Source organism: Lynx rufus, unplaced genomic scaffold (genome assembly GCF_022079265.1).
Source record: "Lynx rufus isolate CCGP_SWC_20201006 ecotype Redwood Valley unplaced genomic scaffold, mLynRuf1.p SCAF_2, whole genome shotgun sequence".
Taxonomy (NCBI): Eukaryota; Metazoa; Chordata; class Mammalia; order Carnivora; family Felidae; genus Lynx; species Lynx rufus.
This window is the reverse complement of record NW_025814834.1, coordinates 65676006-65694222: the sequence shown is the minus strand read 5'-3', so window position 1 is coordinate 65694222 and position 18217 is coordinate 65676006. Positions and strand designations below refer to the sequence as shown.

At 37.4% G+C, this 18217-nt stretch overlaps 1 protein-coding gene across 2 annotated transcripts in view; it reads left to right on the top strand.

Annotated features, from left to right (window-relative positions):
• The window catches only part of XIRP2 (xin actin binding repeat containing 2), a 320006-nt gene that overhangs the window by 200545 nt on the left and 101244 nt on the right, over positions 1-18217 (top strand). For both annotated transcript variants that reach the window (XM_047085514.1, XM_047085513.1), the window contains exon 2: positions 17769-17922. In XM_047085514.1, coding sequence (XP_046941470.1) covers positions 17769-17922 — 154 coding nt within the window. The remainder of the gene's footprint in view (positions 1-17768; positions 17923-18217) is intronic.

Sequence of the window (18217 nt, the reverse complement as noted above, 5' to 3'; positions counted from 1 at the left end):
AGTGAGTGGCTAGAGAGATAGGAGGAAAATGAAGAGTGTGGTGTCACAAAAGCCCAGGGAAGAAGATAATTTCAAGAGGAGGAAGGATCCTAGAGTGTTAAGTGAGTTAAAGACTGAGACATGTCTATTGATTTAAACAGCAAAGAGGCTACTGATGAGAATGACACCATGGCAACATCAATGCAGTGAATCAGTAGAAGCAGAAGCTGGATTGGGATGGGTGGAGGGGCAAGTGAGAAGTCATGAAAGGAAGGCAGTGGTAGTAGATGATTATTTCAAGGGTTTTTGCAGAGGAAGAAGATAGGGAGCTCCTAAAAGGGAACTAGGAGACAATTTTGTTTTTGTTACTTGATTTTTAACATTCAATAAACATTGGCATCTTGGAACGTTCTTTAGGAAGAATCTAAAAACCAGAAAAAAAGTTGTAAGTATTTAAAATATAATTTTGAAACAGGTAAAATCAGAACAAAAGAAAACATAAAGTCAGAGTTTTTATATAATTTATTAATTAATGAAGGCACCAATGAGATATTAGTACCTTTTCCTGCATCATCGGAGAAGCTAAGATATTTATAAGCATTGTAACAAAAATATATTAGGATACGATTACTCGGTTAGATGTAAAACTTGTTGATGTCAGCAGGCCATAAATCACTGGGGTTATCAGTTCTACCAGCCAGAAATTATTTGCATCTCTGACAAAAATATACACATTAAGGTGTATCTTCTCTAAATCTTGGCCCTTGGATTTTTGGTGAGTAGTAAATATATGAGGTGGATTAAATACATGCCCCAAGACAATCACTATGTGAAATTGCAATGTGCCACCCACTGATTTGGCCTTTTAGATAATTTTTCTGAAAAGATACATTAGAAATGCTGGATAACTATCGAGTAAGGTGCCCATGTTAACAAGAGGATAGTGTTCTCACCCTGGCTGCACACTGGAATCTCCTGGGAAAGTTTTAAAAAGTACTTAAACCCTGGCCCCACACTGAAGGATTCTGATTTAATCTGTGCAGAATGGGGCCCCAGATAAAGCCAGAGATGAGAACAGTGGCAGAAGGTGTGCTAATAGGGGCATAGGTGAGATAATTAGCCTTAGAGAAAAGGATGATAGCTCTTGCTGTACAGAAAACGAGCAAGGGTGGACTGTAGATGTAGGTTCATAGATTTGGAAGAAAAAATGATGCCTGTTTTATTTCAACTCAGTAAGAAAGCAGATACAATTTCTTTGAAATGGGGCAAAATTTTAATTGGGTTAAATAGATTCACCTCTCTTTGTTGTTTCCTTATGTGCATGGACAGAAAAAACATGGTTAAAGACCATTTAATGGTCTTTATAGAACATTAGTTGTTAAATTCACTCCATTTAACTTAGCCTCTGAGGTGTTCTCCATTTACAAATGTGATTTCTTTTTTCTTTTTTTTATTTAATGATTTTTTTATCTTATTTTAAGTAAGTTCCATGCCCAATGTGGGGCTTGAACTCACAATCCTGAAATTAACAGTCACATACTCTATAGGTCAATATTAACCACCCAGGTGCCCCACAAATGTGATTTCTTAAACAAGTGCCAGTTTTGAGAGCAAAAACCCACTGAAAAATGATTGTTTCAACTCTTGATGTGAGACTAAGTAGTCTCCATGGCCTAATTTCTAAATGCACATGACGGATGGTAGTCATAACAATGATTCTTTCTCCTAAGTAAAACCTGTGGTTTTCTGCTGCAGTGTTTGGACTTGAACTCTTTCTCAATTAAGATAATACTCTGAAGTGCTGAAAAACAAGAATAAAATACTGTGAGGATTACCATGATACAAAATGAAGAGGGAGTATATTGGCCCAGTTGCAGAGTTCAGCACTTGAGGACATGTCATGACTCACCACCGCTGAGAACCATCACACCAGCCTGTGGCTGCTTCTGCCAGACTAGAAGTTCTTGAAAGGCAAGTTCTTGACTGTTCATCTTTGTAAAATCTCAGCATTTGACAAAGTTTTGGCATTTGATAGGTGCTTAATAATATTTGTCAAATGAACAAATGTATGATGGTTATGATGCCCATAATTGCTGCAAAGTCTACAGAAATCATTACAATTCAAAGCACACAAGTTCAGAGTTAAGAAGATTGAAAATTTCTTAATATGGCACATGCTAAAGTTCAGTTTATTTATAGGACGATTTTGTTTCTGCTGCTCTCCCACATTGCTGTAAATGTTAAACATCAGTCTGTCACGCATGCAAAGTGCTGATCTAATTGGCCTATAAGAGAATTCTGTTCCCTTTCAGCATCATAAAGATGTGATATGGATAATCCACTTAGAGCCTCCCCTTCTGTGCTACTATATTTAAAATAGCTTGTTGTGTTGTTCATGGGAATTTAAAAAATGAGTTTCTAAGAAATGAGAAATCATTGAGTGCTAGTGTACTTTCCACTTTTTACTGAGCCTTTAAACAGCTTTACCTCAAACGCCGTGGGGCTGATTTCCCTTGATATTTTGTGACCATCTGTAGTCCAGTAATGCAGAAATGGGAACTCTCTCAGGAAAAGCTTTAGAAAAGATGAGGTCTTTTCTGTACTTCTTCAGTGCCACTCCATGAACTCTTTCTCTCAGGGGCCATATCTGGCTTCCTAGAGCTCCACATTGTTATTTCTAGCAGAGAGCACAGTCCCCTAGGAGGATAGGACTTCAGAAAGCTTTCTCTGCCATCTGTTCCTCCATGGTGTTGAGTGTTATGTTTCCTAAGAACAGCAAATAACTATTTTAGAGTGTGCAATACCTTCACAAGTCACAAAATTTCTATGCCTTGATTCAGCACAGTTCTAACTTTGAATGAGAGCTTCCTCCAAGGCATGTAAGGCATTTTACAGGCATTGTTTTAAGTGATTATTCTCATTATTACTACAGCAGGTAATAATTATCATTGCCCTTGTTTTATAGTAAAGAAAAAGAGTTAAAGAGAGTTTATGATGTATGTAAGTTCCCATAGCTCATAAGAGATGAAAGAAGATGGAAACCCATCTTTTTTGATAATTAGAAGACTCTGTCTTCTATAAAACATGGACTGCCAAAAGTTTCACAAGAACATGTATCTCAGGCTCTTAACAAAATCTCAACGTGGCATAATTAGCCCATGAATAGAAATATTTATACCTTATGAGGATCATATTTTTCTTGAATATTCAATTTAGTGTCTAAAAGAGGTTTCACAGCCAGAAATCAAATACACTCCTCAAGAAATCTTTTAAGTGTCTCTTTGAATTTGGAAAATTTAGTTTCCTTCTTAGCATTTCACTGATGATTGTTACAATTTTATATTGAAAAATCTGTGGAGTAGCTGCCAGGTGTTGAATGCCTACTCTACAAAATGTCATATTTAGTATCACTCCAAAGTGGGTGATATTATCACAATTTTACAGATGAAGAAATGGAAGATTATAGAATTGAAGTAATTTTTCAAGTTCACTAAGCTGGAAAGTGGTGAACTTGAGACTGAAACCCAGGTCTGACTGGTTTCCAGCCATTTTCCACTATGTCACCCCAACTCAGCACAATTATGTAAATGTTCTGCCTATTAAGAACTTTCTACTCCTCAGGTATAAACATAACTGATTCATTCTAAGAATTGTTAGATTACCATCCGCACAAATACACATTTTTTTCACTTTATTCTTTTGCATATTTTTAGTATGATAATTTGAATATAGAAATTTGTTTTTAACTCATTCATGCAACTCTAGGGAATATCATTGGGTTATCTCATTTTCAAAAAGTTAAGGGGAAATGAAATATCAAATGAACGTAAGAATAGGAAAAGAAAACACTTTGCATGCTAACACCTAAATCTCAAATGGCACATCAGTTTTAAAATGTGTTAAAGCAGATTAGCTTTAAAAGGTTTAGCCATTAGGGATTTTCCCATTGCCAGTAATATGGTCAATTGAAACTAGTTAGAATATTTTAATAGAAGTTTTCTTTTCATTAGAATTATTTTAAGCCTAGATATCATCTCCAACTAATAAAGATAATCATAAAATACTTTAGGGCCCTATTTAAGAAAATGGGAGTGAGTAGCGCAAGTTGCAGAGTTTTATTCTTGACTGAGAAGAGAAAGAAGGCATTATTTCTGCTTTATATGGAAAATTAACTACCTAAATGTGATGCCAGCATGAAAATAAGAGTACATAGCAGTAAAAATCTGCATCTCATGGGGAATTTGTGTTCAGTTCTCCCCAAGCTTAAAATGACACAGGCTTTTTCTGGCACACAGCAAATCAGAAGAACATGGTCTCTGAGGAGGTGAGAAACAAAAGAACATAATGGTGTGCTCCGCCACTCAAAGCTCAAATAGCAACATGTTTTATTTTTGTACATGGAAACTTCAGTGAACTTGGAAACATAACTCTTTCAGTTTTGCAACATTCTTTCTGTTAGGTCAGGAGCAAATAGCAAAATTATCATGTACATGTCCAGGTTCTAAATGAGATCAGTTAATCTAAAGAAATTAGGGAACATGCACATGAGACTTGAATGAGCATTTCTGCTCTCCGGAGTCTTTCTTCCAAGAATATTAAATAATGATGTATGCATATATGCAGAATATTTTCTTTTAAAAGTTAGGACATATAAGTTATAATTTTGGACCAAACCAAAAATGAGGTATTGATCCAGAACTCCAATTATGATGTCTCTGCGTTTAATATCCTCCACCTAGAAAGTAGGGATAAACGATATCTAACTAACCAGATAGGGCACAAGTCAAGGCTTTGCACCCAGAAGGTGAACATGTGCTGAATTGTTTTAACCCAGCTGCACATTCTAGAAGCAAGGAGGAACAAGCTCATTTTGCAGAGAAGATTGAGGGACTACCCACAGTTAAGAGTGACATTGTGTCCAGTCCCAGAAGAAAAGTTTGTGTGACAGTGTTGGCTCGGATATCCAGGCTTACTGGCCCCTCTGGCATGACACAGGTACCAGAGAGCATCATTTGAAAGCGCTCATTCTGCCTGTGTGGACACCAGAGGTTCCTGTGACTGAACTCTCCTAAATCTACAGCCACATAGCTGCCCACAAGCTGTGTTTGTGAGCAAACGTTCTTTTTTGAATGAATATATCTATCAAATTCTTTGATAATATGGTTAGGATTGATTGGTGCCTAGACAATCTACAGACACTAGACAATCTACAGAAACTCAAGAAACTGTCTTTTATTTTGAGAACATTTCCTGGTGCGTGGCTTCTCCATCCCTAGCCCCCTTTCCTAAAAGGGAAAGGTGAAAGAGGAGATGTAGCCTTGTTCCTGAGGGCCATGGTGTCCATTTTAGGACTTCCTTGGAAGAAATGATGGGGGAGGAAATATTTTAGTGGCATCTCAGGTTTAGGGATAATATGCCAGAGTGATAAAATTCAGGGTATCTTTGTATCATTCTGGAACAAAATTTGAGGTGAAGAATAGCCTTAAATGGTAAATCTAGAATTAAATGAAAAGAAATCAAATGTAACATAAAACATGGAGTGACCCTGATGGTCAATGCTATTTACGCATTTATAGTTTTTGTTTTAGGTCTTTATGCCAGGAAATTCTATGGGACTTTGTGCCTTAATTTGTGCAAGCTTGTCAAAGGCCAGATAGACCTTGTATTCATTTCACCTGAGGACCTAAAAATCTGTCAACATTTAATAAAGTTGACTAGATTGCAGGCAGAGTCACAGTGGGAACATATTTCAAAAATCCAGCGTTGTAAGACCGTATCTCACTTTGATTGGGAGGTTGTAAAATAGCTAGGAAACCTTTGCCTGCAGCTTTGTCTCAGAACCCAGGACTTGCAAAGCTCGTATCACATGTGAGCCTTAAACCCAATGCAGAGTAAACATGGTGGGATAAATACGCACTCAAAAGTTATGAGTTTGCAACTGCTTTGATTGTGGTTTTGTTAAATTCATCCAAGTAAGGGTGGTACGGAATCAGTAGTAGTTAATAAGGGGTTCAATCTGGCTGAAGAGACACAACCAGTTAAATAAATCTATTGGTTTATTTTCTCACCGTTCTAGCTGCAAGTCCAAGATCAATGTGCCAACATGGTTGGTTTCCTCTGAGGCCTCTCTCCTTGGCCTAGAGATGGCCACTGGCTTGCTACCTTCTCACATGGTCAATCCTCTGTACATATGCAACTCTGGTATCTCTTAGTGTGTCTAAATTTCCTCTTCTAATGAGGACACCAGTCAGTTTGGATTAGGCCTGCTGAATTGGCCTTGTTTTAACTTAATCACTTCATTAAAGGCCCTGTTTCCAAATCCAGTCACATTCTGAGGTATCTGGTATTAGAGCTTCAATTATAAATTTAGGGAGGGACACACAATTCAGCTATTTACAGTCGTAAGTGAAATAAATTAATTAACGGGGCTGGATATGCTGAGTGCACAGGAGTAGAACAGGAAACTGCAGAACTACTTGGGAAGAGAGTGCCTATAGGAGGGATAAGTATAGTATTGATTTTATGGCCATACAGTCAATAAGGACTGATAAAAGCAATTTGAAAAATCATGAAACTTATTGATGCATTCTCTTACCTGATAGCTTCTATATATTTTTTATTTAATATTTAAACACATCCTGGAAGGAGTAATAGAAATATCATGAGAACTGATGAACCATTTTTTTTAAAAAGGAATTGTTGGGGTGCCTGGGTGCCTTAGTTAGTTGAGCATCTGACTCTTAATTTTGACTTAGGTCATGATCCTAGGGTTGTGAGATCAAGCCCCACATCAGGCTCTGTGCTAAGAGTGGAGCCTGCTTAAGATTCTCTCTCTCTTTCTCTCTCTCTCTCTCTCTCTCTCTCTTTCTCTTTCTCTCTCTCTCTCTCTCCCTTTCTCTCTTTCTCTCTCTCCCTCTGCCCCTCTCCCCTGCTTGTGCACTCTCTCTCAAACAAAAAAAAAAGGGAATTGTTTTATAATACTTTAGAAAAATGCATATTTTATTGCTTATAGACAATAATTTTAGTACTCCTATTATTTCTCTTATGTATCGTGGATTTTTTGTAATTATTTAAAGTTTTAAAAATTATGGCAAAATTAATGTACATTTTAGGGGCTGAGTTCTATCTAGGAATATTTAAAAGTATTGGCAGTAAAGTTTTGGTTTGTTATGCATAGAGTACGAATTTTGTTTTCTCTCTCTACCCAAGGGAGTTAGCCTGTTTTCTTTTTGTATGCCCCTTTCGCTCTATGAGACATGTCGTCACCATCTTTGTACATTTTTAGATTGTATTTTCTTCTGAATGCTTTATGTGACCATAAAATCCAAGTTATTTGAGTCCATTCAACGAACATTTAGTAAGTATCTGCAATGTTCAAGGAGAGCAATGTATTAGATACCATGTGGGCTATAAAGATGAATAAAGCATGTCCTTAATGAGCTAACAGTGTGATGGGAAAACCAAGATGTGTCAGAAATGACTAGCATACAAAGCAGAATGGAAAAAGGCACTAAGGAGACTGCAAATGCTTGAGGAGTTCTGTCATGGGAGGGATTGACTACTTTTAGCTGTGGCATTAGGGGAAAGCTTCCTAAAGAAAGTGGCCCTTGAACCTCATGTGAAGACAGTTGCAGTTTCTATAGAAAAATATGGCAAGTGTGGTCATTGGAGAGTGCTCTTTAGACAAACACATATGAACACAGGAGGAGTAGGAAGTGCAGGGATGATTCAGGAAACACCAGATGCTGTTTGAGAACAACCACAGAGGGATGGTCCAGCACACCTGTGGGACCTGGTGGAACCATGTTAAAAGGTTCTAAATGCCAAGTTATTGAGAAGTTACTGGGAAATCAAGCAGTCCAGTGACCCAGCTGATAAACCCAACATTAGAATTCTTTATCAACTGTGGTTACAATGATACAAAACCACTTGGTTTCATTTGTCCCTTGTTAGGTGACATGTGCCTGGAGTGTAATCATGTTGATCATTAGGATCTCCCCATCTAATTATTGTTTTTTTCTGTTTCTTTTGCTTCCATTCCTTGGTGGTATGCAAATGTAAAATGTCATGATTTTGAAAATTCACCTCAATGTTTCTTAAATGCCCACTCTGTATAAAGCATAATGCTGAGAGATATGAGGAGGAAGAAGACACACTTATAGCTGTTAGGGAGTTGATATTTCACCTGTCATCCAGTTCTAACCCATATTATTTCAGTTTCCAGGACAAACTACAATCAATCAATCAATCAGTCAATCAGTCAGACACTAGGAAGACAGGTTGATGTGGCAATGAAAAATACCAACTTAGAGTCAGGCCAGCAACTGAGACCTAGGTTTATCATTTCCTACTGTGTGGTGTTGGGCAAGTCACTAAGCCCTCTAACCTTAGTGTCTTCACTATAAAGTAGAGGTACTTCCTCATGTCATTGTTAGAAGTATTAAATTAAAAGGATGTATGTAAAGCAGAGCACTTGCCACAAAGTAACATTCAAGAAATGTTAGGCTTTATGATTTCTTCAAGGAATATTTTTTTTCTCCAGTTTTCTTATGTCTGAGTAGAAAACTAAGGGCCAGAGAGGCTGAAAAATAGGATATACAGTGTGTGAGGATAAAATTTTCTGGAAATATATATATCAAACCACTCCCAAAATTTGGTGACCTAGTAGAATCTATTTTATTTCTCCTGTTTGTGTGAGTTGACTTGACTCAACTGGGCAGTTCTTACTGAGAACCTTTCGTGAAGTTTCCATCTAATGTGGGCTAGGGCCATAGTTACCTGCAGGCTCTACAGTAATGAACAGCCAAGATGGCTTACTCATACTACAGGTAGCTGATGCTCCTTTGACCCGGGGAATCAGTTGGGGCTATAGAATGGAGCACCCATAAATGATCTCTCCATATGGTTTGAGCTTTTCAAAACATAGTCATGATTTCTGAAAGGGAGCAGTCCAAGAGACTTGGCTGAAAGCTGGTGCAGGGATTCTTTATTTGCATATCTGCATGAGTTGCCTCCTCTCCTCTCCTCTCCTCTCCTCTCCCCTCCCCTCCCCTCCCCTCTCCTCTCCTCTCCTCTCCTCTCCTCTCCTCTCCCCTCCCCTCCCCTCCCCTCTCCTCTCCTCTCCTCTCTCCTCTCCTCCTCTCCTCTCCTCTCCTCTCCTCTCCTCTCCTCTCCTCTCCTCTCCTCTCCTCTCCTCTCCTCTCCTCATCTCATCTCATCTCATCTCATCTCATCTCATCTCATTTCATCCCATTCTCCACGGCTTTTACTCCATGGTAGTCTGTTGTAAGCATACCTGCTGTATTCACTGGGGAAAGTCACCACAAGAACCATCATGACTCAAAGAAGTAGAGAAATAGACTACTTCTTGACAAGAGAGTGGAAAGTGACTTTGCACATGAGCATGTGGGTGAGGATTACTCTTGTTGCTTTACAGCAATCCCTGTAAAAGTACTATAAAACTAGGGTGGACAGTAGTTGTCTTCATTTTTCTGACAAGGAATCTGAGGTTCAGGCTGTTAAGAGATGGCCAAGGTAACTTTATTATTAAATGGAGGAGCTTCACATTGAACTCTGCCCTTCTGAATCCAAAATTTGGTCTTATGAGAAAACTACCCTTTGCTTTTCCTCACATAACTCATCATGAGCTTTCTTCAGAGATGAGAAAGACAATTGAGGCTCAAAGCAGTGATCTCCTTTCCATTCCCTACACATCTCCATATTACCCTCACCTTCTGTGCCCTTGTCCATCCCCTCCTACGAGCCTGAGCTTCATCATCTTTAAAGTGGGTATAATAGGACCTTTTCATAGAGTTGAAATGATGATTACATGCATGAAATATATGCAAAGTGCTTAAAACAGTGCCTAATATGTAATGAGTGTCCAATACTCTCTAGCTGTTGTTATTTTGCCATTATTATTATTATTATTATTATTATTATTCAAATTCTTCAGGATTAAGATAGGAATTTGTGTCATTGTCTCTGTTCATTATCCAACTACCTTATATAGTTTTCTTTCTATGGTAATTGAAGGACATCTAGGTAATTGCCCAAACCAGAGAATATTTTTCATTGGTTATTTTTCTCTAAACACTCTGCTGTACTTGAAATGTCCTACATCCATGACATTAATGGCTTTTACTTTTCCTTGAAGACTATACATATGTAGTTGTACAGATTGTAAGCTACTCAGGGTCACACATCTAAAGGAAAGAGGTGCGTATCAAAAATAAGGTACAGTGGCATATCTATTAGAACAGTTTCCCAGCAGGTGGCAGTAACATATTCCTGTCTAACAAAATCAGTATAGTGTGACAATTTTCTGACGAAGTAAAGTGTCTTGAGGAAGAGACATCTCTTTACTAATTCACACAGAGGCACCATGTGGGCTGGGAGTGGCCCTGCTTCTCTGACTGTTCCTCCTCCATTGTCTCCTCAGATGTTCTTCCTTTGCCTGTCCCTTCAGTGCCACTGAGCTTCTTTTCTCAGCTATCTGCACTTATTTTACATACTCTAATTGGATAATATAATAGACTCTTACTATTGCAACTATCACCTTCTTGCTAATGAGTCCTAAATCTTTCATTCCAGCACAGACCTCTCTTTTGAAAAATCTAACTTCCTCCTGGGTATCTTCATCTGGATGTCTCATGTAAAACTCATATTTAACGTGTCAAAAACTTCATTCACTACCAGACCTTCAACAATGAAACCCTGGCATCATTTTTAAACCAAGATAACTCTGTTGTTCTTTATCAATACTTCTGTGGAAAAATTCAGTTTAACTTTCTGTGGGAAATGTATATTGGGAGGAACAGAGGACTATATGTTTGTGAGACGCTCCCTGTGGCTTCCATCCAGAGTAGTATTACCTCCAAACTGAGGGTGTGGCGTATGTTTGATGTCCCAGATCCCTCCTAGATCACCTTGCTCCTTGTGATGAGTCCAGAAGGGAGCCTGAAATTAGCCTTTGCCTCTGGGAGGCACTGATTGGTTTGGGGAAGAGATTCATCTTATTTTATTAACTTCATAGAGCCATCAAATTAGAATATCTGTGAGTTATGCTGGAGTTCTTCCACTCCTCCTACAAATTAGTTTATCCTAAAAATTACTAATTTTATTCCCACATATGTTTTTAATGTGCTTTCTCTCTCTCTACTCCCTTTATCAATATTCTATTGTAGGCTTGTTCTGTCTGTCAGTTGGAAATTTTAATAAACTCCTTACTACATTCACTCTGTACGATGTTGCCATCTTATCTCATTAGTATATATTGTTCATATAGCTGACAAATATATCCATCTAAAGTATAAATCTAATCTTGTCATCACTTTCAAGGTTTCCTGTTACCTAGAGGATGGAGTTCAACTCCAGCCCATGATTCAGCTCTGATTCAGGAAGCTTTGTCTGACCATACCCTCCAGAAATCCTCTTTCTTTATGTCCAGGATGCCTATGTTTCCTTATTATTAGACACTCATTTGTGTACTATATGGCTCAATTGGTGTATCTTTCTCTACCACCAGATGATGAGCCTTTTGAGGACCCAACCTGCACCTTAATTTGTATTCACAGTGCCCAGAACAGTAGTTGAGACATATTCAATGTTAAAAATATTTTGAATGAATGAAAGATTAGTATAGAATGAAATAGCTGAAGGAGCTTAATAGAGGAGGCTTCACTGAGTTGGCTTATGAAGCAAAGGATATGTTTAGTACAAAGAGTGGGGAAGTAAAGTCTTCAAGGAAAGGAGCTGGGAAAAAGGGAATATAACACTCAAAAGGCATGAGTGAACAAGAAGATTGTTTATTCATGAATTGTTCAAGCCATGATTGGGGTCCTTTTCTCTCAATACAGCAGAATTCATTATGAGATCTCTTTTCCTATATCTTGTATTTTGGTAATTTCCCTTTATTTCTGCCCTTCTCTTTATTTTGGCTTAAAACTTCCTATGTTTGCTTATTTCAACATTTTTATTTCTCTAAAGACAAGAACCCACTGAGTCTGGGAATTTACATGAGTTAGCTCAGCATTTTAAATAAAGGCAAGTCCAAACATTTTCATTTTATTAATCCATGCTCATCATTTACTCCCCCCTCCTCTTCAATGACCTCTTCACTCATGGATCCATACTAAGAGAAAAAAATATATAAGGTAAGGCAAACCACTTTCTTTTGAAATACCTGGTAGGATGTTCTGAACACTTTAGATGATCCTACATAGCTCCATGATCTCTTGTGAAGTAAATGTTAGCTTGTGAGTAAAGGTTGGCATTTTCAAATTCTCTAATTATAAAAAATATATAGATCTTCTAAGATTATAATTACACATTATATTAAAGAAAGTAGTGTACATAAATAACAAAGAAGAATAATCTCATTTTCTTTTAAGCTTAAGTTTTCCGTATTTCCCTGTTTCCAAAGTGTCTTAAAGCTAGAAAAGATTATAGACTTTGAGAGATTTTATTGGTTTAGATATTATTGAAGACAGAGGTTCCATCAGTGCTTCTGGCATTCCTTCTCCACAGTCAGCAATCTCCTCTGTACCCTCAAATTCTTCTTCAAAATTCTTCTTCTTGCCTTAAAAGAAACATGGCTATCCTCGGAAAACACCACTATCCCTGAATCCTCCTCATGTAAATTGAGGCCATTGTCCTTTCTAACCATTTCTTTCCCATTCTCGGGTTAAAAACTCAGCTGATTTGAGACTCAGGCCAGTCAGGTGTTCTCCCTTTTCCCCCTTCATCACTGTTACTTGTTAAACTTCAGTTAAGTTTCACTTGTTTACCAGAAGAGTGGACACATAGTCTTTTTCTGCCATTATCCTGAGACACCATCATAGCCTCTCAGTTTTTAGGTTCTCTCCTATTTCCTGATTTTCTCCTCTACCCTCTCTGCTTCCATTTCAGTGGTCACAGTAATTGCAATTGTTCTACTTCTCAAATCACTAAAACAAACATCTCAGTCTCCTCTCTTTCCAGTTTGCTTTGCCAAGTATTCACAGTATAAGCAATCTTTAAATTCACCAAGATTCTAGTCTATTGATCCTTTATCTGCAATCCACACACTTTACTTTCTTCCCTTTTAATCCATCTTACATTCTCTGGTGTATCATTCCCAGTCATTCTCTGAATTGTCTTAACAGTAACCTACATTGTCTTGTTTCTGCCCTCCCATATGCACCTTAGCCTACCCTGCAACACACATTTTATTTTTTCCCCACAAAACCTGTACCTGGCTGAAGTCAGTTCTCTACTTTCTCATTGCCAGAAGTAGAACTGTGGAGGATTTTCAAACAAAGTCACTCCACAGGTCTATAGGTAGCCCTGTAACTTTTGCATCACCAACCCCAAATGGATTCCCAGTGCTGCATTAAGCCATGGCCATCTCTGCTCATCTCACTTCCCCATTCCCCACAGCAATGAAATTAAACTTTCTTAATTCCTTTCAAGTACCCCTCCCACTTTCCTCAGTTCTTACATCTTATCAGACTGGAATGTACTTATCTTGAAGCTGCCAAGCATACAGATTGTCAATATCTATATTAATGTCACCTTCCTTCACCTCAGTGACAACAGGAATGCCTTATGTTCTCTATCTTTGGGTTATGTTTCTATCTATGCTTTGTGTTCCATCTTCTTTCCCCTCTTAGGAATTTTACATCATTATTTTTCTGTCTCTCTTCTGTAAAGCCAACCTCTCCATCTCACTAAATCCTTCCAGTTGGCTTTTCAGCATATGCAGTCTCTCCCTTTGAAACTAAACTACACAAAATATGTCTTTGAAGTTATTGCTCTATTTCTTGCCTCCACTTTAACACTAAATTATTCAAGAAGTTATGTGCACTCACTGTCTCCCAGTCAATCCCTCACCACTACAATCTGCCTTCCAACCTTTTCACTTCCACCAAAACCATTTTGCTCAACAGTTTATATCCATGTTGTTAAACTCAAAGGACATATTTAAGTCCTTACCTAATTTATACTCAGTAAGAGTTCAATATTGTTACAGATATCCTTTCCTTCTGATTTTTTTCTTTCTTCTTGTCTGCTTCTGCTCCTCTACCACAAAATTAAGTGTCAGAACTTTTCAGAGTTTGGTTCTGGATTTGTTTCTTATCACAATTGAAGCAAGTTTATTCACACCCATTGTTTGTGTTTCAATTACCACTAAAAGACAGGTGACTCACAACTTGCTTGTTCAGTTAGGACTTCTCCTCTAAGCTTCAAGGCTACTTATCCAGATGACCTTTGGACATGTAGATGCCCAAATCACGATCTGTCTTTTATCCCAACCCAGCCTTTTTCGGGTGCTCTGACATTGTTTAATGGTACTGCAATCCCTTTCATGTATTTGTCAGAAGGAAAAATTAAATATTCGCTCTCTCTCTCTCTCTCTTTCTCTCGCCTTAGATTCAATCCATTACCTGACTTGTCAGTTTTGCATCAGGGCCTTAAACTTAGTTCACTCCTTTCTATTTCCATCACCACTCTGACCAGGATGGGCATTGCTTGCCTGGAACACTATTATAGGCTTCTCACTGATCTTCCCATGTATAGTTTGACCTTCCTTCAGTCTAGCCTACTCTAGAACAGTGTGCTCTCAACCAGGGGTGACTTTGCTCTCTGCACAAGATTTGGCAATATCTGAACACACTTTTGATTGTCATGACTATGGGGGGTAGTGCTATTGGCATCCAATGGGTAGAAACAAGGAATGCTGTTAAACATCCTACAATGCATAGAATAGGCCCCCATAACAAAGAATTATTTGGTTCAAAATATCAACGATGCCAGTGTTGAGAAAAACTGCTCCAGAGGTAGACTGAGATTTTCACACTGCAGGCTTGATTATGTCATGTGTGCATATGCACACACGTATACACATACATATACTTATACACTTGTGTAAAATTTTTCAGTAATTCCCTATTTGACTAAGACCACAATAGTTAATATGGCCCTCCAGATACTTCATATTCTAGCCTCTACCTACCCCTACAAGTCATCTAGCATCTTGTTCTCTTTCAGGCACCATGCTTCAGCCCCATTTCTATCCACTGAACTACCTCCCAATGTAGAGGATTTGCATATGTTGTTCTCTCCACCTGAAAAGTTCTTCACTCAGTTAAGCCCCATTTCTCCTTCAAATATCAGCTGAAGATCTTTTCTCCAGGGGAGTTTTGCAAGACCTTGCTCAGTAGTTTGTTTCCCCCATTTGAGGCACTCAACGTTTATATGTCTTTCTTTTCTGACCTGTGTGTAGTTGCATATTTACATTGATTTATGTGCTGTATTACTCTTTGTCTCCCTCACTAGACTCGAAGCTACAATGTTAGACATTTAGTGACTAAACTCTTTTCATAACATATGAGAAAACTTAGATACATCAAGTAACAAGAACAAGGCCACACAGCTTAATAAACAGTGAAGGGGAGGCTTAAATATAAGTTTTCCATCATTAACTGGTACATATTTTAACTCTAAAAGGATGGTTTTTTGTATTTGTTTAAGCCTGTAGATTTTTACTCAAAGTAAATCCTTTGTGGAAACAGTGCATAAAACAGATTAAAAGAGATTAAAGCAGATCACTGCTGTGATTAGAGACAGCTCAATTCAACCTCGTCTAAGAAGATCTTTTATGTCCCTACACAGACCCCTCCTTACCACTTGACATAAGGAACTTATTCTAAGGAACTTGCCACAGAATCACTTGGATTTGAAGGTCGAGGCTTAGGAACAGGTCTACTGCATTCATGTGTTGACTGGCTCTGGGGTCTTTTACCACCTCAGTATATGATGCACTCTTGGTGTTTGTGAATTTGAAGTTGAGAATACCAATATAGCAGAAGTTAGTGTCATCACTGGCTGAGATATTTGCTTCATCAAATTATATATTTCTGTATGAAACAGAAAGGTGATCTTTTCATGTCATCAGTCGAGTCCATGGACTATATTTAGCATTCCATCTTTGGTCAAAACAAAAATTTTCTGAACAGGAGTCACTACTTTTAGGCATCTTCATTTTCTCTTTATTTATCTTATTTTTGCTAATGCTAGGAGTTGGGTTAAATGGCTAAAACAAAAGCAGATGGATACTGTAACCATTTCTTAGCAATCACTTTACATGACAGCAGGAGAGGATACCAGAATGAACTAGGTGAGGACTCTGCATGTTCACTAGCTAAGCTTAGAGCTCATACTCATGCCATGCATGTCTGCAATTGTGTTTCAACAGCATAAACATCACTACAGTTATGAACCTTTGGGTTTTTTATAATAGTTGAAAGCACAAACGTTAAGGGCAATGCCCTGAAATAAAGGAAACTCCTTTTTCCCTGTTTTTCTCCTGTGAATGTTTTTAGTTACAGTTTAGGTTCACAGTAATGAAGATAGTATGCATCATATATTTGGGAGGTATTTGAAGATGAGATGATTAAATGCATACCACTATTGTCTAATTATACATTGATATATATATTTGATTTGATAATATATATGTAAGTGGGTATGAAAATGAAAAAACATAAGCATGCTAAGAGGTTCTTTCCAAAACCCTTGCCTTTTCATTCATATCATAGACAGAGAAAATGTATCTACTCTAAGAAATGTTCTAGAGTTTTTAGCTGTTTCTCGAACTTATTCTTTCAGTGTATTTTAAAAGTAAAGAAAGTGAAGAGCAATTCAGCACATCATTATTTGAATTGCTGCTGTTTAGAAAATATAACTTCAGGGGCACCTGGGTGGCTCAGTCAGTTAAGCATCTGACATCCGCTCAGGTCATGATCTCGCAGTCCGGTCCGTTGAGCTCAAGCCCCTCATTGGGCTCTGTGCTGACAGCTCAGAACCTAGAGCCTGCTTCTGATTCTGTGTCTCCCACTCTCTCTGCCCCTCCCCAACTCACATTGTCTCATTCACTCTCAAAAAATGAATAAATGTTAAAATTTAAAAATATATATATAATTTCATATACAAAAATATAAAACTTATGAGTAGATATTGAGACATTTTTCAGTATATTACATATATATATATATATATATATATATATATATATATACTTTTGCTTCTTGAGCTTAGATCATTTATTAGCTTTTTACCATTTTTTATGCAAAATGGTCTGATTGACTTGGTTTGTTTTATATTATATTACTTAATCCATAAAATAAGGAACACTAGCTTCCTGTATTTAAAATACACTTTATCCTTTTTCCTTTGTGAAATGTTTCTCTCTTTGATGTTAAATTACTATCTCAAAGAAGTAATTTCACAATCTTTATGAATTGCCAAACTGTACTTACTATATGGTGGCTAAATGGGTTGGTAATTTGGGAGCTCTGTAATTACTAAGATTATCATTACAGGGTGAGCATGACATTAAAAAGAACTCATTTCCTTCTGTCTTAAGCATATAATGTCAATATTTTGCTATTTTTTTTGAAGTCCTTCATGGACATTTCTCATGTCTTAGGAAGTTGGATCTATTAACATATATTACATTGTATTGTGACCCTTATTTCCACTTTCTGTCTTTTATGAGAGAAAAAAAAAAGCCACATGAAAGGAAAGCTAATTCAGAAGTGGAACTAGTGGCAGGAAAGTAAACTATGTGTCAGATATATGTTTGCAGTTCTTGGCTAAGTTATCAAAATTTTACCCGGAGCATATTAGAAAACATCACTCATAGGAACACCCCTCCTCTCTCATCATTGCCTTCTAAACCCCCTGAAAACCACATCTGTTTCCCACTGATAGCTTTTAACATGTATCCCTTTAATGTCTTCTAACAGGAAGTGGCAATTGAGAGAAGTTTATGTTCACCAAAATTTAAGAGTCACCCTGGGAGCCAGTCCGATGATTCTGTGAATGATTCAGACAAGAAAGGCGAGGAAACATCTTTTGACAAGATGTCACCTGAAAGTAGTCACAGCCACATCTTGGAAGGTTAGCACAATATTTTGATGTGATTACTTGGGATCATATATTGTACAACGTAAGTGTTAATAAGAATATATAAAAGCTTCGTTTTAAAAATTAATGAGGAAAAAATGAGAGAATATAGCTCAAGAAACACAATTTAGGAAAAATGGTAGTATAATTAAATGCTTCTATCTCTATTTGCTTTAATTTTTAAAACTAAATAGATTTAATTGATTTTAAACCAGTACAAAAAGCATTTTCAGTATTAGGCTTTTTGAACAATGCATTTGACCATCATCTGACTTCTCCTTTTGTGAAA